The sequence below is a fragment of the Nothoprocta perdicaria genome, unplaced genomic scaffold, assembly GCF_003342845.1.
Source record: "Nothoprocta perdicaria isolate Ctin4 unplaced genomic scaffold, notPer1 scaffold_295, whole genome shotgun sequence".
Taxonomy (NCBI): domain Eukaryota; kingdom Metazoa; phylum Chordata; class Aves; order Tinamiformes; family Tinamidae; genus Nothoprocta; species Nothoprocta perdicaria.
Window position 1 is genome coordinate 1 of NW_020455527.1, and position 23,950 is coordinate 23,950.

General features: G+C 44.3%; 1 protein-coding gene across 1 annotated transcript; it reads left to right on the forward strand.

Annotated features, from left to right (window-relative positions):
* The first annotated feature begins 13 nt into the window (after window positions 1-13).
* Window positions 14-13,735, forward strand: ARRDC3 (arrestin domain containing 3). Its single transcript, XM_026041837.1, has 8 exons — window positions 14-337; window positions 3,720-3,801; window positions 6,149-6,296; window positions 7,568-7,670; window positions 8,031-8,287; window positions 8,706-8,868; window positions 9,700-9,854; window positions 11,034-13,735. Exons 1-8 carry the CDS (start codon window positions 58-60, stop codon window positions 11,088-11,090), a joined length of 1,245 nt encoding a protein of 414 aa, XP_025897622.1. The 5' UTR covers window positions 14-57; the 3' UTR covers window positions 11,091-13,735.
* Window positions 13,736-23,950: the final 10,215 nt, after the last annotated feature.

The window sequence follows — 23,950 nt, forward strand, 5'->3', positions numbered from 1 at the left end:
TTTTTTTTTTCTTTTTTTTTTTCTAACAGTATATTTTTGTACACTTTGTTATAAAAAATGGTGCTGGGGAAGGTGAAGAGTTTGACAATAAGCTTTGACTGTCTCAATGACAGCAATGTCCCCGTCTATTCTAGCGGGGACACAGTCTCAGGAAGGGTCAATTTAGAAGTTACTGGGGAAATTAGAGTAAAATCGCTTAAGATTCATGCAAGAGGACATGCAAAAGTACGTTGGACTGAATCTAGAAATGCTGGATCCAACACTGCCTATACACAGAATTACACTGAAGAAGTAGAATATTTCAACCATAAGGACATCCTCATCGGGCACGAAAGAGGTAAGATTTTTACTTGCTATTTTATTACATGCAGACGTATTTTTTTCTGGAAAGGTCTCATCTTTGCATCGTTTCCATGTATGCTTTTTTAGTGCATAACCTATAAAATCCCCTATTCCGAAGGATGAGGAGAGGCAGGCTGCCTGTCGGGGCTTTCTCTTCCCCATTACATGGACGCTCGCTGCACATTAAAACCATGCTGAGATGCATCTGCAAAGTGCCTGCAAGCAGGACTTGCTCCAACTGCCTGCCCTTTAACGGAGCTTCTTCCTGGGGATTTGCGGTTAATTAATACTGTGTATTGGAAATGCAGCATTCGTTTTGTCATAGTCGTATTAAGGAGATTGGGTTTGTGGGGGAAAGCGAAAAAAATCAAAACCAGGTATGCAGTGAACGAGTTCACTGGTAGCGACGTCTCGAATTGTGAAATATACAGAGGCATAAAAATACTTTTTTTGACACATGACAGAACTAGCTCTGCTTTTCAGGCTGATCTGTGATGTTTTTTAAAGATGGATCATTTCTGGCACAGCGGAGATTCCCTGTGGCTTATTTTGACATCTGCTATCACCACCCCACGTGTAATTCCCCCGGCTGCTTCCTTTGCTCCCGACTTCCAGCAAATTCCTAAATTAGCTTTAATTTCCCTTCCTGCGCCCTTGGGCAGGGGGTCCCAGCCCCAGAGCGCAGCCCGGGAGGCCGACGGCAGCGCTGGGAGCATCATTCCCAAGTTGGCGACTTCTGGAACCTGCCCTCAGCGAAAGCCCCTCTCGGGAGAAGCCCCGATCTCCCCTTCCCACCCCAAGGCGAGGGGCAGGGGGCGCGGGCCCTCGCTTCGCCCATCCATTGTTCGCAGGGCTGCACTGTGCGAGTGTGGGGGACTCCGGGGTTGTTTTTGTGAAGTTTCCACCCTTTGTTAGAAGCGGTTCAATCCTGTTTGGGACCGGTCCTGGCGAGAGGGAGGGGGTGCGCCCCGCTCGCCGCAGATTGGCTGCGCGCGTCAGGTGGTGGCGATGACTTAATTCCTAGCACAAGAAAATAATGTTAAAACTGGTTATGTAATTTCGCCCTTTTTTTTTCCTTTAATATGCAGCATATTTGCTGCAGAGATGGGTACATGTATAGGGCATTTTTTAAAAAACATCATTTTTAAGGAAGTTTGCCTGCAGATTGCACCGAGCCCATTACAAGACATTTTTTTGAGGTAAAGGCTACAGCCGGGCTGAGTATTCCCCTAGTTACTGGTGCAACCCAGAGCATGGCTCACGGGCGTTGCGGCCGGCAGCAGAAACGCCGCCTGTGCCGCGGCCTGGAGGCGGTTGGCCGAGGCCCGGCAGACGTGCGGACATGCACGAGCCCTCCGCGACAGGCCGACCTGCCGCTCCCCACCGGCCCTCAGCCGCGGCCATGACTTTCCATTGGCAGATGTGCCCCGCAGCGCCAGTGTATCCCAGCGCTGACACTGTGGCCAAGGGCCTTTTTGGGGGGGGGGACGGGAGAGCGGCGGGGCGGCAGGTGGGCACGGGCGGGAGGCGCGGGCCGCGGCAGAGTTTCAATGACTTCGCTGGCCGCCGCTCAGCCTAGCTTGGCGCCGCGCGCCCCGCCCCGCGCCCGCACCCGCGCCGCCATTGGCCCGCGCGCGTTTGTTAGCCTGTTGCTAAGGCGATGCCAGGCGCTGATTGGCGGGCGGCGAGGCGCGGTGGGGGGTAGGCGCAGGGAGCAGGTTGCCTTGCCCGCACTCCGGCGTGCGCGGCGGGGGCGGCCGGCGGCGGCCGGAACCGGCGGCTCGCGGAGAGGAGGGCGGGGGGGGGAAGGGGCCGCGCGCCACCGTTACGGGCGCCGCCGTTACCGCCCTCCGCTGCCCCCGCACTCCCCTCACCCCCACCACCCCCGCGGGGTAACGGCCGCGGGGTCCGCGCGCCGCGCACGTAGCCGCCCCGGCGGGCGGAAGGCGGGGGGCGGGCTGGGGCGGCGGCGCCTCCCCCGCGGCGGCGGCGGCGCGGTGTAATGTATACTGTATGTATATGAGCGGCTGGCTGGCTCAGGAGCTGCTCGCGCCGGTTTAGGCCGGTCCGCTCCTGCTCCAGCCTAGCCGCTGATTGACAGCTCAGCACTTGTTTACCACAGCGCTGCCGCTCGGCTCAGCGGGACTGCTGAGCTGGCAGAAAGGGAGAGGAGGAAGGAAGGGAAACTTCGGGGCCAGGACGAGATTATTGCTTTTTTGAAAAATAAATACGGGCGCACAGCTGTTTTAAAACACATATATATTTATACACACAGTGTCGTGAGCTTTAACTGTGAGATTCTTTCTTGGCCGCATGACACCCCACCATGCCTCCATGTAAATGGTGCGGTGGTTTTTAGGTTACTTGCCATAGCTTTTTTTGGTACACATAAAAAATCAGCGTTTTTGTAGGACAATGGGAACTGTACATTTCTAACTGTGCCTGCCTTCCTCCATGATACTTAACGTTTTAAGCAACTCTTCACATAGACCCCCTGCATTTATTATCCCCTTTCTTTTGCACACAAGATGTTTAGTTCCTTTCTCATAAAAGCAACTATATTTTGATGAAGTCAGCACTTTTCCTGGTGTTACAGTAATTATATCGGAATAAGCCACAAATTTGTTGCAGCATTTACAGCAGCAGAGAGAGTCATGACTATAAGCCCCAAGTCAGCTTTCTTGTTGCAACCAGGAGCCCTTTGGGTCTTAGCTACACCAGCAAGATCCAACTAAGCTTTGAGGGTTTATAGATGAGCGCTAAAAACATGCATTGGGCAATTTTCCACTGCCCATGCTGCTCAATTTGTCCAGTCCTTTCCAGGTGCTGCACATACCTCCCTCCCCCCCCGACCCTGCTTGTCTGTCTTTCTCTTCCCCCTCCCACTCCCAGTGAATTTCTGGGCCCTTTGCAAGCCAGAATATAAAAAATTGAATAAATTTATCTTACGGAGAAAACTTTATACCAAGTATTAAATTGCTAAATACTATTAAAGAGAGAGGCCCATTTGTATTTGCATTTTGAAGTAAATATCATGTTGAAAAACATGATTTCCATGATGGATCTCTTGGCCAGAGCTTAAAATGGCAGCAATTACAACTATGACAGAATTAAGCAGCAAATAATTAAAACAAGTTAATATCTGCTCTTATGTAAGATGATTCTGGCTGTTTTACCTACCTTTAAAAGTTTTGTGGCTTCACAGCCAAGAATTGATACAAATGGGCTGGAGATAATTACGTTCATGACATACCATGTTCTTAAGTGTTGTAAAGAGTGTATAAATCCCCTTTACTCCGGGAAAGAAACCTATGTAATAAATTATGCTGTGTAAAATGTTCACAGGTGGAATAGCATATTGGGTTTTTCCCTCCTAGATGATGACAATTCCGAAGAAGGCCTTCATACCATTCATTCAGGAAGGCATGAATATGCATTCAGCTTCGAGCTTCCACAGACGTAAGTACCCCCCAGCACTGCTCAGGCTGTGTGAGAGGACGCTGAGACACATACCTGCCTAAGAAAAACCCTTGCTGTGGGTGGAGGGGAAACCTTTTCAATGGTAGTAGGAGTTGTGCTCAGACATGCAACAGCGGACATAATCTCATTAAGCTGAAGAGGTTGCTTTTATGCTGGTAAATGTGTATATATATATTTCTTTGTTCTCCCACAAAAGGGGAGATCTTTGCTCAGTTGGTGACTTCCTTTTTTGACCAAAGCCTGACTCATTGTGCCTTGCAGTATTTTACTTCACCCCTGGAGAATGGAGGGGAATTAAGTGTCTTTCAAGTCCAGCTGAATGGCTGTGAGAGCTTCTAACAGGCCCAAGATTGCAGTGGAGCCACGCAGACCAGCAGAACTAGTGATCAGATCACGGCTTGATTGTTTGGGCTCAGTCTGCAACAGATAGGGCAACTTTTAACAGCATCTGAACAAACACAGATGTGGCAAGTTTAACAGCGTTTGAACAAAAGAGGAGATTGTTCTAGTTTAAATGGGATGTATGTATTCAGGCTGGCCTTCCTGCAAAAGAAGGGCTAAAATGGTGCCACATACACCCAGCACACAGGTCTGTGTTGATGTGTCTGCACAACACAGACATCTTGAGGAGCTAGAGCAGTTACCAAGATGGAAGCTGGCTAAGACACAAACATTGAATACAAAGGAACATAGTCCGGAAATGGATGGAGAAAAAAGAGGAAGAGCCTTTTACTGTAAAAGGCAATCTTGGAAGTCAGTGAGGTTGAAAATCTTGGCAGAATGTTATACTCAAGTAGGCTAATATCTAATATTAAAGCAAATGAACCATCTACTTACTAGAGGTGCTGGCTGCAGCAGAACCTCCACATGATGGTTTTACAGGTTGGTTTCAAAGTGAATAGTTTGGCAGTAGATGCCATTGGAACACTTATATAGAGCACTATATATGTAGTGATTCTTAGACGTCAATCTCCTGTTTAGAGGAGGATCTCAATTGCAAAAAGTAAGGACAGAGAATGCTGATCTTCCCTTTATTTGGGATGTTTATATATGAAAGCACAAAACAGCATGTGTGCAGTATAGAGTTTGAGGTGACATAGATGGCCAGTAAAAGACTATAAGCATTGGTCAAAAATACTGTAAAAGATCTTTAAAAGTGACTTGAAACTAGCTTTTGGTAATACTGATAAATACTGGCAGCAAATGTCTGAATTCCTGACAAACAACAGTTTGACACTGTCTACTTAGTAATCTGTATGCTTGCTATTTTGAAAACTGAGAAAGAAACTATAATGCAGTGGTGGAAAAACACAAGGCAGGGACTAGTTTTATTGATTCTGCCCGAAAGAATACTGAGGCCAGATGAAACTCTAAAGGCTGATTAGAAAAAAAGCCTGTCTTCTTTTTTAACCAAAAAGGTGTTTCCAGTGTACAAATAGAAAAGTCAAACCTGTGCATAAAAGAATCATTTACTAATCATAAATGATTAGTAAAAGTCATTTTAGTAAAATCCTAGCCAGTACAACATTAAAAAAAAAAACTACTCTGAATTAAAGTGTTACTGAAAAAGGACTGTAGAGATAAGTGGAGTGTGAAGAATTTTGTCCTTCATGTTCTGCTGCTGCAGAAAAAGGTGATGCTAAAAGACTTGGAGCACCTTTCCATGCCTTTATCCTCTAGATCCCAAGGACTCCTTGTCTTCCAGAGTGGAGAGCAGAATAGTCTCCTCTATTATTAATATTTGAATATGGCCTCATCAGAGCCGAGGAAAATTAGAAGATACTCAAAATAGCCTTTGTCTATTCAAAGCTCTAAATTGAGATGTTTAATTACTCTGCTTAAGGCAAAACAAATGACAAAAGTGCTTAGTTAGAGCTAAAATAAACCAGACACTGAGATACCAGCCAAGTAAACAATACACAATTATTTAGAAAAAAACCAGTATCCCGAACAACAGTTTACTGCTACTGAGGCTAATTTTGACTGAGTAGCCTTAAAATGGCAGGCAGCATCCTAGACTTGAAAGCAACCTCTTAAGCTTAAGGAGAAAGAGCACTCTTCTGGCATTTTCTAGCACAATCCTGTCATCAATTCTTAAAATTTCTACCAAACTACTGTTGGATGAATTGGAGATGATTTTTTCTCCCAGCTTTAATCTTGAATTTTCTGAGATATGGAAACTTTGCAAATAAGTTATGCTTAATTAAATATTCTGGTGCATTAAAACGACTACTTCAACATAGCACTTCCTAATCTGATCACCTGTATCATCATTGGAAAGAGAGAGAAAGACGTTGCTCAATTTTGACCTTTGTGTCCTGCACAGACCACTTGCTACCTCATTCGAAGGCAGACATGGCAGTGTGCGCTATTGGGTGAAAGCCGAATTGCATAGGCCTTGGCTTCTACCAGTAAAATTAAAGAAGGAATTTACAGTCTTTGAACATATAGATATCAACACTCCTTCATTACTGGTAAGAATTGACAGAATTACTCATTCTTTGTTTCTGGCATACGAATAATGAATTACAATAACCAAAACAACATCAATATCTAATTTTATCTAATATTTATTTGCTAGTTTAACTACAGCTGATCTTCTAAGCATCCTTTTGGTTTTGCAACTCTTTAACTGCTGGTATTTTGAAAACTAAATTACCCCATATAGAGTTGCTTGATTCTTAACAAACAATAAGATATAAATGTACTTGTTTTTTAAAACTGATAATTTATAAAGACTTACCCAGGTGGAGAATTTCTATGAACTGTTCCTCTTTCCTTTCAAATAAGGAATAGCCTCTGGAAGGAACATACAATGCATAAAAATACTTCATTTTGAGACTGCTAACTTAAAAATGCAAAGTAAAAAATGTCCTGCAGTGCATAATTGATAATTTCCATATAGATAACTTACTGTTTATGGGGAGAAATTATCACAATTCTGTATAAACTTCTTGAAATTTCATTATATTAAAATCACTTTAATATCACAACTACTTTCAATGAGGATTTAATTTCAATCTGGCCTAAAATCCCTTTCTTTTCCCTCCCCTTCCCTCTTCCTCAAATTTTAATCTCTGGAAAAAAATAAATTTTAAAAACAAAGTCCATTGAAATAGGTTTCTTGTGTGTATGGGAGAAAAATCAGACTTGTGAAGGGACCTTGGCCTTGCACAAACTCCATTAAAATCAAAGGACTCTCATTTGACTTTAATGGGCTTTGGATCAAGCCCTTAATCCTTGTTTCATGTAAAATAACAGTTGGTTTAGTATAGATGAGAAAATGGCAGGAGTCAAGATTAGAGTAGTTTGGCTTAGTTGCTTTGTTTCTGAAATGTAGTGTAATGTGAAGTGGGAAGATGTGCTAATTTGCTGATAATTACATGGAAAGCTTGGCCAACGTTCCCTTAGAATGTGTAGGCCATACAGCATTTTATTTTAAGCTATTCAGTATTTATTTTAAGTATATATAAAAAAAACTTCTAAGTACTTTTAAGTATGACTGTAGTGTGGAAGATCCTGTGGTTGGGAGAAAAAGGCAGCGCTAATGGCAGCAGTGGAATTAGGACAAACGTTTTTATCTCTGTAATGACATTTAAATTGTTTTAGATATTTCTTACAAATAGAAGAGATTTCCAAAAAGCACATCATGAAAATGATTGTTGTGTGTGTATGTTGATTAAAATCACTGATGGGTTTAATTGAACTCTGTAATTTAACGGGCATTTTTATTCTTTTCTTGCAGTCACCCCAAGCAGGCACAAAAGAAAAGACTCTCTGTTGTTGGTTTTGTACCTCAGGCCCAATATCCTTAAGTGCCAAAATTGAAAGGAAGGGCTACACCCCAGGTACGTAACAGAAGTAATTATAGGAAATGTTCCTCCTTCCCTTTTAAAACTACGTTTTGAAATGACTAAGTTTGTGCTTAATGGTTTTATGTGAAAATTAAGGCTATGTTTACCACCTCTGTCCACATTCAGCAATTGCCTCAGAATATTTTGAAGTAAAACAGACAGCACTAGCTCTATCTCACCATTGCTGAAGTTCACTTACTTCTGCCAAGCAGACTTCTGCACTTCTGTTTTAGATTGCCTAATGGTGACGTGGCTCTCAACAGATAGAGCAGCAAGAGCAAGGTCTAGTGCATTATAGTTTTGCTTAAACTGCTCCGTAAATATAATGAGAACTTAAATCCTCTTTTGTTTCAGGTGAATCAATTCAGATCTTTGCTGAGATTGAGAACTGCTCTTCCCGTATGGTGGTGCCAAAGGCAGCCATTTACCAAACACAGGCATTCTATGCCAAAGGGAAAATGAAGGAAGTCAAGCAGCTCGTTGCCAGCCTGCGTGGGGAGTCCCTGTCGTCCGGCAAAACAGAAACCTGGAATGGCAAAGTGTTGAAAATTCCACCCGTTTCCCCTTCCATCCTTGACTGTAGTATAATCCGTGTGGAGTATTCACTAATGGTATGTTGCATGTTCTGTTTCATTCTCAAATATGGGTCCTTCCCATCATTCCATGCAAACTCTTAAAAAGGGTTTGGCTAATTAGTTACCAAAAAAAAGGAAAGAAAATATGCATGCCAATGTTAAGTGTCCCGACAGGAAAGCTGTGAGTGAGTTTGGTTCACATCACGCAACTTTTTAAAATAATGGTGTCAGCCAAACAAACATGTCATCAGTAGCCTGCATTTCCATGTGAGGCCTTGCATTAAGAATGTTGAGCTTCCATTAATGCGGAGAGCTTACAGGCCCTTAGGGGCACAGGCCCCACAACAGACAATTAGAAACAAGTTCCTCAGAGGAACTTCCACAGCAAGAAAAAACTTGGTCTAATAACTTAATGCTGATGCAAACTCATGTTTCTATTTCTTATTTTCTTCAGGTGTATGTTGATATTCCGGGAGCCATGGATTTATTCCTTAACTTACCACTGGTCATTGGTACCATTCCTCTCCACCCATTTGGTAGCAGAACATCGAGCGTGAGCAGCCAGTGTAGCATGAACATGAATTGGCTTGGTCTGACCCTGCCTGAAAGACCAGAAGGTAAATTGACAATACAAATCTAAAGCAATCTGTTATTAGTTTAGATTTTTTGTTTCTTTCATTGCTGTGTCACTAGGAGAAGCGCACTGTGTCCTTTCACAACAGTGCCCACAGGGAATCCTTTGTGTAGGGTGTTCCCTTGCCACCTCTTTGCTGCAGAGGAAGAGAGTTTCCTCTGTCAACTGCCCTTCTCTCTGCCTAGGAAAGGCAGGGGAATCAGACTGCCTTGGGAGCTGGTTGAAATGAAGGCCTAGGATGCTGTTTCATCTGGGCAGAACGTGGTTACTCTTACCTGCTGTAACCCAGTTGCATCCTTGCTTGTGGGATGTTACAACCCACAATATTAGTGATGTCTCAGCTCTCTTGTCTGCCATGATAGCTGTGGCTTTCTGAAAAACTTAGAGTATAATTTCATGGGATATCTGCCTTCTGGCTGAAGGAGGAACTTGACCTCCTTCCCTCCTATCACACACCTAAGGAACATACTGTTTTGTAAGTACTAATACTGGACTCTGATTTCTGAAATCCAGAGGATTGCAACAGTCTGTCTCTTCTGCCTGTACATGAAAAAACAGCATCCTTGGCACACTTAAATCAGGGGGGTAACTGAGCCACAATACGCAGTGGTCAGTCTGTTTTTGAACATAAGCTTGCTTAATCTTAAAACGAAATCACTTAGCTCACTTCTGTGTTAACAGTTGTAAAAAAATCTGAATATTTACCTGCCTGCAAGTGTCTCTTATAATGACAAAAGTTTAATATTTATCATATTATATATTTTGACATGCATAAGAACGTGTTGTTCGAACTGCGTGTACCTTTTCCCTCCAGCACCTCCGAGCTATGCAGAAGTGGTCACAGAGGAACAGCGGCAGTCGAGCCTGGCGCCCATAGCCGCCTGCGACGACTTTGAGCGGGCGCTCCAGGGACCGTTGTTTGCGTACATCCAGGAGTTCCGCTTCCTGCCTCCACCCCTCTACTCAGAGGTAGGCACACGGCAGGCAGTGTGAGCAATAACCTGCTACCCGTCCGAATTTTGCCTTGTGGAATACATGGAGGAAGACATTCCCCTCTGCAAAAAAAACTCAGAGAAAGCAGTGAAGGGAGGAAGGGGAAACAAGGTGCCCCCCTCCTCAACTCAGATCCTTTAGCAAGAATCACATTTTCCATGTCTATTTCATAGCACGGGCTACACTCACTTTCTGTACATGACCTTGGCCTTGTATTTGAAAGATGGTCTGGCCAGTGCCTTGTAGGCCTGGAAATGGTGTTCTCTTGGCAGCACGCCGTAGAAGCTTCCCAAAAGTACTAGCAGTCTTAGAGCTGTGTGTGCATCTGTTCATGAATCCCCCTCCTTTTCTCTTTGTAACTCCTTTTTTGTAAGACATGAACATATTTTTTTTGCAAGAACAGCAGTGATACAGAACAAATAACTGTTCGCTTTAGATGAATTTTGCCTGAATATTCACTTTAAGCCAAGAGCCCCATGCGTTTCCCCTGTTAAAGACTAACACTATGAAATGGGCAGAGACAGGAACCCTTTGTGTGCTGTTCATGATGAAACTGTATAAAACTGTTCATATCATCCAGTCTGCGAGACTTGGGCTAGCAGGTTTCCCTTTATTCCTTTGGGAAAGGAAGAAAGTAAGGTCTGAGAACACATGAGCTTTTGAAACTTAATATATTGAGGATTAACTATTTTTAAGTAGTATTTCCTTTTTTTGACTATTTTCTGCCTTTTTCAAGCAAAACCTCAGTATCTCTAAATGTATCTTCGATGACGTTTTTAGTAATGTGTCATCGTTCTGGTACATGTCAGGTGATTAAAGACTTCCCTAGTAGTAGGAAGGTTTTTGTGTGTATATAAGTTTGGTATTAAGCACAAAGAATTACGTTGGTAAAAATCTCTAGTTAAAACCTCCCAATCTTTGGTTAAAGCCTTCAATTTACTTCATATGTATTAAGTACATATTCTATTAAATTTATCCAAAGCTTTATTTCAATAACCACAGGTTTAGCATTTGTTTTAATAACCTTTGGATTGGGAATACCATGCATCATTATAATCTACTTAAAAATGTGAACTCTGATCTGCCTCTAACAGCTGAATCTAAAATACCACCTTTTTTCTTTCCTCCCCTTCTCCCCTTTGCCTTTTTCATTAGATTGACCCCAACCCAGATCAGCCCACAGATGAGAGACCATCCTGCCCCTCTCGTTGAAGGAATCCATGCTAAGCTGACTTGACTTGGGTTTTGAATCGCGCTTACCGTGTTGAAGATCGAGGCGTCATAGCGGAGACCCACTTTCCCAAGAGAGTGGCGGTGTTCTCGCCTGGACGGTGAACAAATGAAAACAACCTGTGATCATGCTTAGAAGCCTACCGTAACATCATAGGACTGCTCCACATGCTTGAAGATCTGAGCTTTTTTCCCCCCTTAAATACTGGCACATACTAGGAGCAGCCTTAGTAGCCTGCAGTCATGTGTGTCAAACACTCGCCACGCTGTAAGAGAGGGATGGCTTCCTACTATGATTTGGAAATTTGCACATGCTCATCGCTTACGTTGTGCGGTTCAGTGTCACTACAGCTTTTTCTCATTTATGCCTGACTGTTGTTACCCCCTCTTACTTGTTCGTGGCCCGCACAACAAGGAGCAAAAGAAAGCTTTGATAAAAAAAAAAGAAAAACAACGTTGACAAAGACTTAACAAATGCACTGACTTTTTTTTTTTCTTTTTAATTTAATGTAGCTTGGACTTTACCTGCATATGCACATGCTCAGAAATGTCCTAATAGGCTGATCATGTATCACCTCTTCAGCTTGGATCCTCTTGTGGATTTATTTACAAACATCAAATGCCTTCAAGCCAATCCTTCTTGCTGTATGTTTTGCAGCCTACTGTAGTAGATAAGCAACAGATCCATTGGGGGTGGGGGTAGGAGGGCAATACCAGAAGGAGACTAATATGAGACTGTCAGGATTGTAGACCTTCTTCATTTCTTTTAAAAATTTGTTGCCTTTCTACTATTATCGCAAAGCAGCATTTTGTTACAGACTGCCTAAAAATCACTTAATCTCAGGTGAACTCATCACTTGCCAAACTGTTGGAATGCTATTTGTTTTATGTTGCACTGTTGAGTTACTTCATTTTTTTTTGTTGTTGTTGTTTTGTGTTGGTGTTTTATTCTCTACTGAGAGGGGGATTTGGAAGAGGGACATACACAAAAGTTACAAAACCCACCTGCATTCCCTTAGTAACTTCCTATATTATAAGAAAGAGTCAAGTTGTGAAGCCTTAAAAAAGAAAAAACAAAAGGCACAAGTGAAAGCAGCACCATCAGCCACTAGCTAAGCATTAAAAGAATTTTCAAAAGGACATAGTCCTATACTGTCCAGCATTCATGGGCAGAGAAGATTCTCAGTGAGTAGGGATAGGAAGGGAAAGTAAATTTATTTTTTTACATAGTTACCTAATCACCAAAAATTCTATACCTTTATATAAGGAGTCTCTAGTAGAAAGTATATTTCAGACAAGAAGAGCTTGGACTATGGTAAAAGAGAGCTCAGTTTGTGCACTTTGTATTATATTCAGGGTTTATGATACTGTAAAAATACTATGACTAGAACTGTAATGAAACTGGGCCAGAATATCAGTGTTGCCAGCTGTACTCAAGTGGATGTTGGGGTAGAATTCCTCAGCCGTTGCAGCTCCTGGGGTACTTTCATGAGCTTTAAAACAACCCCCAGCAGCTTCAAGCAGGTGCTGGTTCAGGACAGAAGACATGAAAGATGAGGAATTCTTGCTCCTGCGTTCATCCCAGAGGTGGAGGTAAAGAAAGAGGAAGGGTGCAGTGGAGCCATAAGCTCCAGTAACACAGATAGCAGCCCCTACCCTGCTAGGGCCTCAGGAAAGTCCACTTTCCTTTTCCAAACTCACAGAATTGAGACTATTGACAAAGGGACACGCTGCTGGGGGCGGCTGCTTCAACGAGAGCCCATCCACCACGTGGCTTCTCGTGCAATAAAACAGCTCAGAAGGGGGAGAAGGAAAGCTGGTGGATTCTGCGTGGTGCTTATTTTTACAAAAAACTGCCTTGGTTTTTAAGGCTTCATAGAATGACATAATAGGCTTTTCCATAAGTGGCCTTTATGAGAACATGAAGGATACTTCATGTTTCAAAAACAATGACAGGGTGAAAAAGTTTAAATATGAGTCGCGTTTTAAGTGATTCAGGTAGGAGGTTTTTGACTTTGATAAGCAAAAATACTGGATAAAAAGGCAATTGGGTGATGTCTTACCTTATGAGGCCATTTTGTGAATGTCCCTTTCCTTTACCCTCTCCATCCAGATGAGAAAATTAAAAAAAAAAAAGCTGATGGGATCTTTGGCATAAAAGGGCATTTGGTGGTTTTACTTTTTTTCAACTTTTTTTTTTTTTTCATTTTTGTTTTAACAGACTAGGGAACAATTACCGATATACATAGCATTAAAGTACTTATCACAATATAATGGAAAAATGCATATGAAGCAGGATTGACCAATATCAAAGCAATTGGCATCGCATCACAGCCTTTGAGCTCAGACTTGAGAAATTCTGAAACTGTATCCAGTAGGGACTCTCCACGTAAACTCTCCTGTTAGCTCATTAGGGGCACTGCTCCTCTTCCACAAATATTGGTCAATTCTCAGCATTACAAAACATAAGGTTCACAGTTGTATCCCAGTATTTGATAGAGAATCCTGATCTGAATTAGGGAAGATATAAGTAAAATCCAAACATTAGAGAAACAAAGTGCAATATTAAATGTTTGCTTTATAGATTATATTCTATGGCTGTTTTGTACTTCTCTTTCCTTTTTTTTTTTTTTTGTTTTTTTTTTTTTTTTTTTTTTTAGTTTTGGTGCTGACTATGTCCTTGTAGACTCTGTTTCAAGAAAACTATGTGGAAAACAATTTAATTTTTCCTATTGCTCTTCCTTGTGGAAAATAAACTTTTTTTTTTAAAAAAAAAAAGCCTTTTAATGCTTTCAGTGTAAGCCTTAAAATCTATACAACACAAATTTTACTGCGTGACTGTGCAGTAAATATAGGTCACGAGGATCAGCTTACTGTAGGAATACATATACTAAGCACGTACCAAACAACAGAACTATTTCTGGAGCGACACCCCGGATGGAGGCAACAGCAGCTCAGTTTCATCATCCTCCTCAGTTCCTTTTTCTTACTTGACAGCTGTTGAGGACACTGTCTCTATGCTCGCTGCAGCTGGAGCGACCTGTTGGAGTTGTGGAGTACTTCCATGAGAAGCGGTTCGGTGGGGAGAGGGGCTTTGGTTCAGTAGGGATGGGAGGCAGTGATGGGGGTGTGTTCTGGAGGCCGGGCAGCAGCGAGGCCGTGGAGGCTGGTTCGGTGATGTGAGGAGCCCCGGCTGTGCCCGCGCTGCCAGAGGTGCGGAAGGGCTGCGTGCCGGGCGCGGAGGTATTAATAGAGCCGGCGCGCGTGCCAGCGCGGCGGCATCCCGCTTCCGCATGCCGCGCACAGCTGAGCCTCCGGCAGCAAGGATTAGCATCGTCCTGCGGGGTCAGCGCGGCGGCTCACCCGAGGGAGGGGTCAGCCGGCTGCGGGCCAGGCGCTCGGCAGCCCCTCGGCGGCCGGGCCCCAGGCTCCCTGCTCACGCTGCTGGCGACGAGCGCGGGCCGCGGACCCGCAGCCTGCGGCCACGGTGCCACTGCCGCGGCGGGCCCGGCCAGCCCAGCGAGCCCCCTGCATGGCCGCGACCGGAGGCTTCTGGAGCCTGACGAGTCCTGCGGGAAAGGCGGCATTCCCACCGAATTCTGAGCTTGCAACTGCCAATTACGGAGCGGCCACGAAGAGGGTTCTAAGTTTTTTCCTTTTTTCTTTTTTCTTTTTTTTTTAAAGTTAATAATACAAACAGTTCATCTGTATCTGAGTTCTGGTTTAAAGCAATAAGAAATCATCCCCCCACCCAAAAAGGAAAAAAGAAGAAAAAGGTTCTCATATGCACAATGTACTGCAAATTCCTTTATAACTGAGTAGCAATGATTAAAATAATTACTTTTTTTTCCTAACACCAGCACTAGTCTTTCTAGTAGCGAAGTTCCTGATGTTACGTGTTAGAATTTAAGCTGTCTGCAATAGCATTTCAAGGACACACACTCCTAGTGTTTCTGTGCAACATGTTCTTGAAATACCATTTTTAGACCAGAATTACTACTTAGGATTCCTTCAAGCTTAGGTTTAAACTGTCACTCTTACCATAAAATGGGAAATTATTCAAGTTTTACTCTGAGATATGAGTATTTTCTCTGAAAATGCAAATATTTCATATTTCTGAGTACAAAAACACCTATGTACAAACACAAATCGGTGTAACATAGTGATTTAAAGTAGCAGCTCTTCCACCTTGGCAATGCAGGGGGATGACACAAATCGCACTGCTCCAGCACTTACGCTCTGAGACACCCCAGCCCATGTGGCAAAACCCAACATTTTGTTTTGACACTTAACTATTCCAAACACAGAGGAGCTTTCCCAGGCCCTTTCCGAAGGCAAGCCCCTGTGTTTTACAGAAACCAACCAGTAACTTGCCTTAAGTGAGCGCCTGCCTTGATTTCTGCGGTACCACCTGCGGCTGCAGCGCCCGGCCAGGGGCACCTTCAGAAGGAGCCTTGTGCCACTAAGGTCAAGGCCGCCCGTGCGGACGTGGTGCCGCCTACCAGCACAGGCAGCGCCCTGTGGCTCCTGTGGCAGACAGCCTGGGCCCGGCCTGGCCTCCTCCAGGTCACTGCTCCACGTCGGCAGCTGCTCCCAGGAACGGCGACTTGGCCCGAGGCTCCCGCCTGACGCACGGCGTCCGCTTGCGGCCCTTGCGCATACAGGGCACTTGAGCAGAAGCTCCTCAGGAATTCACAGCAGTGCGAGTGCTACCCAGCGCCTGCGTCACCACTGACAGGATGACGGTGTCACCACGTTCCCACCTTTCCATTTTTTTCCACAAAAGCCGCTCCAGAGGCCCGTCACGGGCCGTGCTTCGCTCCCTTCCAGATGGTACCCTTGACACGAGGAGGAAAGTCACCTATCTGTTCTCCAACAGTCACTCACTCCCGAATCTCTCCATGCCAGCTACAGGAAGCTACATTTAGAGCAGGATCTCCAGATCTCCCGGCCCGGTGGACAGAGCGGTCGCACCGAGGGGAGGCCGGACACCGCGGCAAAACCAAGCCCAACACTTGCACCTTTCATCTAACCTAAACCCAGCGTTCAGCGACAGGGAAGGCCAGGCCCCATCAGCCATTTGCCGATTTAATAGAAGTTATTTCTGGAGTGAATTTAGGAGTGTGCCACCACTCAATCTTTCTCAACAAAGGTACGATATTTTTGTTCTCAATGGAATATAATGAGAAGACACAGGAGGAGGGAAAGCTTTACAAAATTTCATACAAGCTTTTCTAACTGTTCTCTGAAAATTCATGCAATGATCTAAATCCAAACAAGGTCTTACTATCTCCAAACTGCCTAAAACCCAAATTAAGCTCCCCACTAGAGATGGGCTAGATACTGATATTCCAGGTAAATTTGCCATGCTTGCCCATCAGCTAACAAACAGCTTTGTCTTTCCATGGGTCAGTCAGCTTTGTAAAAGACACAGAACATTTCCTGGGTAATGATTTCTAATTAATATGTCATTTTTTGATTATTTACACTCTTCTTGTAGTCAGTTGAAGACTGTAGTCAACGGTTAAACAAGTCCACTTTTTGCAGGTTAGCATTGCTAAGGTCAGAAAACAGAGAGCCACAACACACTGAAGCCCAGCTCTGGTTGCCAGCTTTCCTGCAGTATGAAGTATGCAATATAAACAGAGAGAAGTTTGTTTCACTCTCTCAGAGCAAATTAATTATCTCTCACAGCTTAAAATAAATAGTGTTCTTGCAGGCTTTTTAAGAGCAGCAGGCAAGAAAGACAGTTTTATTCCTGACCCTTTTATTTTAGTGCATCAGACACAATATACTGTGGCAAATTTGCACGCCTATAAAACAATAAAGTGATTCACCAGTTGCACCACATAAGGCTCTGCTCACAAAGAAAACAAATGAAAAAACCAATTATCTAGCAAAAGCAGAAATAAAACTATCTAATTTAAACAAACTTTCACACCACATGCGTTTACTTTTCTACTTTCTAAATTTCCCCTCATTTCTCCTGGTATTTCAAAGCGATTCAAAGGTAACAGTCTTCATTTCCTCACAGCCATCTCTTTTCTATAGCTTAATCAGAGTTTGTAAAGCTCCAAAACATTCCATTTTTTTTATTGCTTGTATAGATTTGTATATCTTACACCACCAGCACTGCCAAATCTAAAACTCCATTTATAAAAATAAAAATCTTATCTGCCCTCTCTACATGAAATGTCTTCCTGGAAGGCTCTTGTAAAGTCACTATCCCTTTGCTCCCCCCAGGCTCATCATTTTTCACTGAAGAATGCTGGAAGTGAGGATTCGATGGAACCTGGTGGGAATTCCTAGTTTCGAACTCGACTTTTGCTCACCGCATGAGGCAGATGAACTAGGCAGCTGCAGTATGGCACCTACTTTATAATATTTCCATGCCTTTAATCTGAAGTATCTCACAATGAATGTAAATGAATTTACCCTGAGGGTGACTGTATTGTGGATTAAACGCACGCACATGACCAATTAATATTAGAGCACCTGGCTGCACAGTAAACTCTTCTCCTTGCCTTACATGTGAGGTCCCATGTCTCACCAATGCCTTGTGATCACCCCCTACCCCCAGAAAAGAACAAATCAAATCTTTAAATGGCTTATAAACTTCATTTTTATGCAGCTGTTGCAACGAGTATTATATTATGCCATACTCATGCCAATCCTTGTTGAGTACAAGGGCCAATTAGAAAGTCATTTTGAAATGGATTAATTTCTCTGGCAGATATTTGGTACTTTTCCATGATTTTATGTGCCCTAACACTAACAGAGCTTCTGGCACTAGCAGAAGACGCAAGAAAAGACACGCTGGAGAGATGGCAGCGCAGGCAGCGGAGCAGAGTACGAGCAGCACGTTGCTTCCACGTCCTTGCTGCTACAAAAGGCAAGCTCCACCGGGCTCAACCTTCCTCTCTTGGCAACTGCTTAATAAATACAGCGTCTTCCAACAAATCATTGCTATCTCCTCGGCTCAGTGCGAGCCAGCCTGAAGAGAACGATGATAAACCTGCTATGACTACACATAAAGAATACAATGAGCAGAGGAACAAACCCAAATTTTGCCCCTACCCCTCTACCCAAAGCCTCTGGTGATCACCGAGAGGGAAAAGCAAGACGCCTCATCTCCAATGAGCCCCTCCAACGTGCAGTTTATTGTAAGACATTGTAAGAGGAAAGGCCCTCAGGGAATGTGGCAAAAATCCTTCTGGAATGTCTTACAGAGCAAATTGCTGGCCAAGCTGAACCACCTCCGTCACCTGCACAAATGTGTGAGGAAAATACACATACGTCCCCAACACACGCACACGGAGTAGACACTGGATTAGGAACAGCTTTGATTTATGTAATTCAGAAGTCTGTTTACTAGTTACACTAAACAGAGTTCTTGCAAGTTCAAACAAGGACATTGGGGACTTGAACGTGCTGTTGTATTTTCTAACCTTATAAGAAGATGTTCTGTTTCTGCAGCTCATAGATCTTGCTAAATATGGTGACAGTTCTAATAAGGGGCTTCAAAACACTATTATGGGATTATTTGAGGATGCTCACAGTCTTAGCCAGGAACTCAAGCAAACAGTTTCTCCAGCTCTGGCATAATGTAAATTGTTGACATGAGCACCAAATGCTTTGGTGACCTCCAGGCAGTTTAAAGTTCGTAACTCTTAACCCAGCCCTGCTAGAACTCTCTGGCTAGCATTGCTACACACAGGCCAAGATGACCAAGCAAACGCAGAGCAACGTGATTTCAAAATCGCAGCGTTAAACCCGGTGAACACTGACGCAGAACTAGCGCAGAAGTAGCTGGCGCTACCTCACGCAAAACGCCATTGCTCGGGTATGTCATCAGCTTGGCGGCAGAAGATGCCACCCGCTCGCTTTCGGTTTAGCGCAGCACTACCCAACACGGTCCCTCGAGGACAGGGTGAGGGCTCTTGGCAACGGTGCTGCCCGCTGAGGGCCTACGGCGGCGGCGCCGCGCTGCGCCCTCAAGAGCAGATACACAGGACAAGATGGCACCTCAGGAGCCCTCACGGGCACTGCCCAAGGCGCCGCCTCATGGACGGCCTCGCAGCGGTGGCCATGGAGCAGGACCCGCGCCCGGTGCCTCCGCGTGGGATCCCTGCGGCAGGCGCTGCCGGAACGGGGGCCCACGCGCCGCCGCGGCCGCCTCTCCTCTCCCCTTGGCCTCTGCTCTCTGCTTCACAGCTGACATGAGTTATTTCGAGGAGCCGCTCGCTCCCAAAGGGCTAAGCGAGGGTGGGGGAAGAGGATGGTTGCGATTATTTAAATAAATAGCCTGTAAGCAACTGGTCTTCATCAGGAAATTGCCCAAATAGGCACCTTGCTAAGCCTTTTCATATGCGCTATGCTTTTATATCTATCTCTCTATATATACATACACACATACACACACAAACATATATAAGTAAACCTGTGCTGCAGCAAGTGCATCTTTTGCTTCTGCCTAAAGCTATATGTAACGTTATAGACATATTCAGCTCTCTGACTTTATTCAGTGAGCTACAGAGCTAAAGTTTCTCCCATTGTACCGATTTATTTGCAGTTCTCTGGCTTTATGTACTTTTAGCTTTTTAACTCTGCTTCTTCCAGCTTCCACAACTACTATATTACTAACCCTTTATAAAAGCAAAATTTCAGGTTCCCAACTCATCTGGATTTCTACAGAAGAGAACTGGAAGAGGAATGCAGAGATTCAGCACAAGTAGCACAAACAGAAAAGGCAGTTCTGGGGGAACAGCTGAATACTGATCTATTAAGAACATGAAATGCTCCCCAGCACCATCATCTAAGCAGTCGCTGGCGATATGCCTGGATATTTTGGATGCTGTGCATCTGTCAAATAAATCTAAGATCCAGATGCAAAATCTGGCAAATGATGACATTCTGCTGGTGCCTTTCAGCCCACAAGCTAATCAGTAGGACACGGCGAAGCCTAAATATCACATTTTTTTTTCATCAGAGATACTATTTTTGGCAGCTATGTTTAGAGAAAAGTTAATTTTTATATCTTTCAGTTCATCACACTAGTGACGGATATGTATATATACATTTAAGAAGGTGCTAAGAGAAAATCCCTCTCAAATCACAGGGAACAACTGATCAGTGACGTGGTAGCATCTTTCAAAATAATAATCAAAGAGGGAACGGCGTGGATACAACTGGGTTAAGATGTGTATGAATGAAGATAATCGAGTTTTGTCTATTTCTCACAAACTAAAAGGCAAGCAACATCCCACAGTATAAAACAAATTACAGCATTAAGACACAGAGTCCAGGTTGTGCCATCGTCCCTCACCAGGGAACACAGAACAGATGACTTACTGAGGTCAAACTGGCTGCAGGTGCTGTGTGCTTCCTTTCAGTCGCAGAGCTCTATTGGACTGGCCAACGTTGCAGATCCAAAACGGTGCTCCCAGCGCACCCACAGCCCTCCGGCCTGTCACAGCCAGCCAAATGCGACCTCGACCTACTGCACACATGTTATGTAACCGGTCTGGGCACACACATTTTTCCTACACCTGCTTTAGTGGATTCAGAGAAACTTCTACCACTCGTTAGCAACGTACTAGCCAACATTAAGGGCTTTTTCTTCTTTGGTAGCAACACCAACTGAACACATACATTAAAAGCATACTTCATTCACTTTTGCTTTAAGCCACAGGATGTTTCACTGCTTGCTCTGCTTGTCAGACAGCCTGTGCTGAATTTTCTCATGGCCACATCATACCCTAATATACCCTGCTCTAATTTCCAGCCTGCTCTAACGCAACTGATGCTCTTGCCAGCACGTTATTTGCCCAGTCGCTCTGGAAGGGCAGCACTTGTGCCCGCCCCTCCTGGCAGAGCAGGGTATGCAGTGAAGGCAGCTGTGAAGGCATAGGCAGCAGTGGGGATGGCCTGTCCTGAGGCTTCAGGAAACACTCACACAACACTGATGCTCGCCAAATTGAAGACCTGTTATCTGGAATTATATTTGTTGCTGCCCCTCTGACGGAGGTGTGCACAGATACATGGTCTCCATTTGCCCCGTGTGAGGTTGTCCAAGGGATGTGTGATACACAGGGTGTGCCAAAGGAGTAACCACAAGCGCCCTGCTTACACCATGTTCACACTGTTGTGCAATAAATCTGTGTTTCTCAAAGTGCCGCGATCACCTGGCAAGGTATTTAACAAGTGGCACTAGAGTGAATTACGACAACCAAAGCTCACAACAACACTGTTGTGCCTATCATTAAATATCTTGCTGCCTTCCTCTGAAGAGCCATAAAGATAGGACTTATATCCCTGAATGTGAGATTTTAAAGTAGACAGCGACTGTCCTAATGCCTGTCCTGGTGCAGGCAAAGCTGAGTAGTCAACCACTAAGGAAAGAGGAGGACCTAATCAGGACCTAATGACCAGCCCAGGGGAAAGGTGGAGGGCCAAATACGTAAGAAGCCTCCTATATTCTGTGAAACAGCCATTTTCTATGAAGGGAGCATGACTGTAGTCCACCTATGGATTTTTGTCCAAGAACACTGCTGCAAGCCATGGCAAGACACCAGAACGGCAAGAATGAGATACAAAACACAAACTCAGTTTGTTCTCAGGATCTGCTCTCAGTTGACCTGCCTCTTTGAGGAGTAGATTTATAAGCAACATGTACAGCCAGAGAGGCAAAGTTTAAAGGGTGCTATCTAATCTGCTGTAGCTATATGCTAAGTTCACTGACTACCAGAAGCTCAGCCTGCATCATTTTCACTTTCAAAGTGCACCATCTAACCTGAGAATCCAGGGCAAATCTTACGCCATTAAAACCTCAGTATCTGGGAGACTTAGGATTTGAAAATTATCTTAATGATCTCATTTTATGGTCTTTAAAATAACATATTAAGAAATTCGAAGACCACTTTCCCACCTCCGTGTATTTTTCCATTATGATCTCAGCAGAGTCTCCATATTTTCAAAGCTGTGGAAGCTTAGGAACTTTAAATAGCAATATATTTCATACAGTTTCCCTCTCCCACATCTTACAGTATGACCATAAAGTGTTAAGTGAAGCCTCAGAGTTTTGGATGTGAATGAGGTTTCATGAGAGTGAATCATAAAACATACAAGCAGCAATTTCGGCAAAGGGAAGGGAAGCGATTCTCTGCCAAGAAGAGCTACCCAAATGACTTCCTTCATTTTGGTTTTTCAATTCCATGTGCTTCCTTTCAAGTAAAGGAAGACTAGGCAGCTTCTATAATCAGCAACATATTTCAGCAATTCTAGACTAGACGATTACATCAAATCAATTAGAGAGGGAAAAAATAAAATCTGAGAATGATTTCATCTTAAAATGACATTAAATACTAAGAGGATTTTCAAATAAAACAAACAATGATACCAGCAAGATCACAGATACCTTTTCAAATGCCACCTTCTTCCACTGATGAATTAAAAAAAAAAGTTAATCCTCTGGAAACTTAAAACTAAATCTTATTTCCTTAAAAAAAGTTTTACACTCTATTTTATATAAGTTTACACTTCTTAAATGTCTATGGAATTTAGAGCTCAGGTTGCGTGACTCCATATGAAATTCCCCTACATTTACTTATGTACATGTTCACACTCTTTAGACAGACACCACCAACTTATTGCAAAATTCCTTACGTAGATACTAACTACTTAAAATTCTGGGAATGGTTGTAGAGCATGCAGCATGCTGGCATGCACTGAAGACAGGAAAGATGATTGGGAAGAGCAGAGCCGCAGAGCAGCCCATATTCCAGCGCCCATTCTCCATAAGCAGGGCAGGAACGTGGCCAGCCTCGTGCCGTGACACTCGCGGCACATCCGCACACACAGTGTTCTTGCTTCCTCTCTTCCGTGGCTTCACATGCCTTCCAGCTGCATGGTGGAAGCAAGCTGCGGGAACCAGTTACTGAGCGAACGGGATTTTGTTGGATTAAATTTTGAAACAAACATGTACACTGAAAAATGTGAGAGACAAAGACCTAGTAAATGACATGTGCCTGTTGTGTTTCATGGAGCATTTCCATGGGGAAAGGTCTCCAACAGGCAGACAGGTGATGCTTATTACCACAGACAACCGACAAGAAGGTTCAGAAAAGCTCCCACGGTCCTTCTTTCGAGGGTTGGTCCCCCTTTGCTACTAGCTGAAGGGATGACAGAAGGCCCTCTTGGATGGCTCCATGTGCAGTACCAGCACAGGGTCTGCTCCAAGGCTCCAAGCTGGTGTCGTCCCCAGCCGCCTCCAAGTGAACCTGCAGGCTGTTTACCCCGGATCTGGCCGGTTTGCTCCGGCCCATCTGAGCACTGGGCTAACAGGAAACGGGAGCGGAGAGGCCGGGAGAGCGGGGCAGAGTGCTGCGCTGAACGTGCCGCCGCGACCGGACGTGCTCCCACAGGCGCCTTGCTTAACTGAAGCTGAGTCATGTCGATGTGAACCAGCGCCTGGTTTCTCCTTCTCTCCCTTTCTCCCCGCCTCCCTCCATTTTTTTTTTTTTTTCCCTCCCTATTTCTGAGTCATGCCAGGCCTTACATATCCCTGCGCTGCCCGGATAATTGGGAGCAGCTGTTTATAGCAGGCACCCTGATAGCACGCAAGGCTGAACTTCTCGGAACTTCGCAGTAACACTAGCCGGAAAAGGAAGAGGAGGGGGGGAAAAAAAAACAGGAATTCCAACCCAAAGCCTTGACAGCGTCACTCACATGAAGCAAAACATCTCTGCTGCACGCTGCGTGCAGTGCTCGCTTTGCCACTATTAAACACAGCCCAACCACAGGTAATGAATCCACTAATGTCCCCTCAGAGCCTTTAAGGAGAA

What these genes read in the sequence shown, in the direction of transcription:
- ARRDC3 (XM_026041837.1), top strand. Translation starts at nt 58, where the DNA reads ATGGTGCTGGGGAAGGTGAAGAGTTTGACAATAAGCTTTGACTGTCTC. An exon ending in GTGTGGAGTATTCACTAATG is followed by an intron (nt 8,288 to 8,705) that starts GTATGTTGCATG and finishes TATTTTCTTCAG; the next exon opens with GTGTATGTTGATATTCCGGG. An exon ending in CCTGCCTGAAAGACCAGAAG is followed by an intron (nt 8,869 to 9,699) that starts GTAAATTGACAA and finishes TTTTCCCTCCAG; the next exon opens with CACCTCCGAGCTATGCAGAA.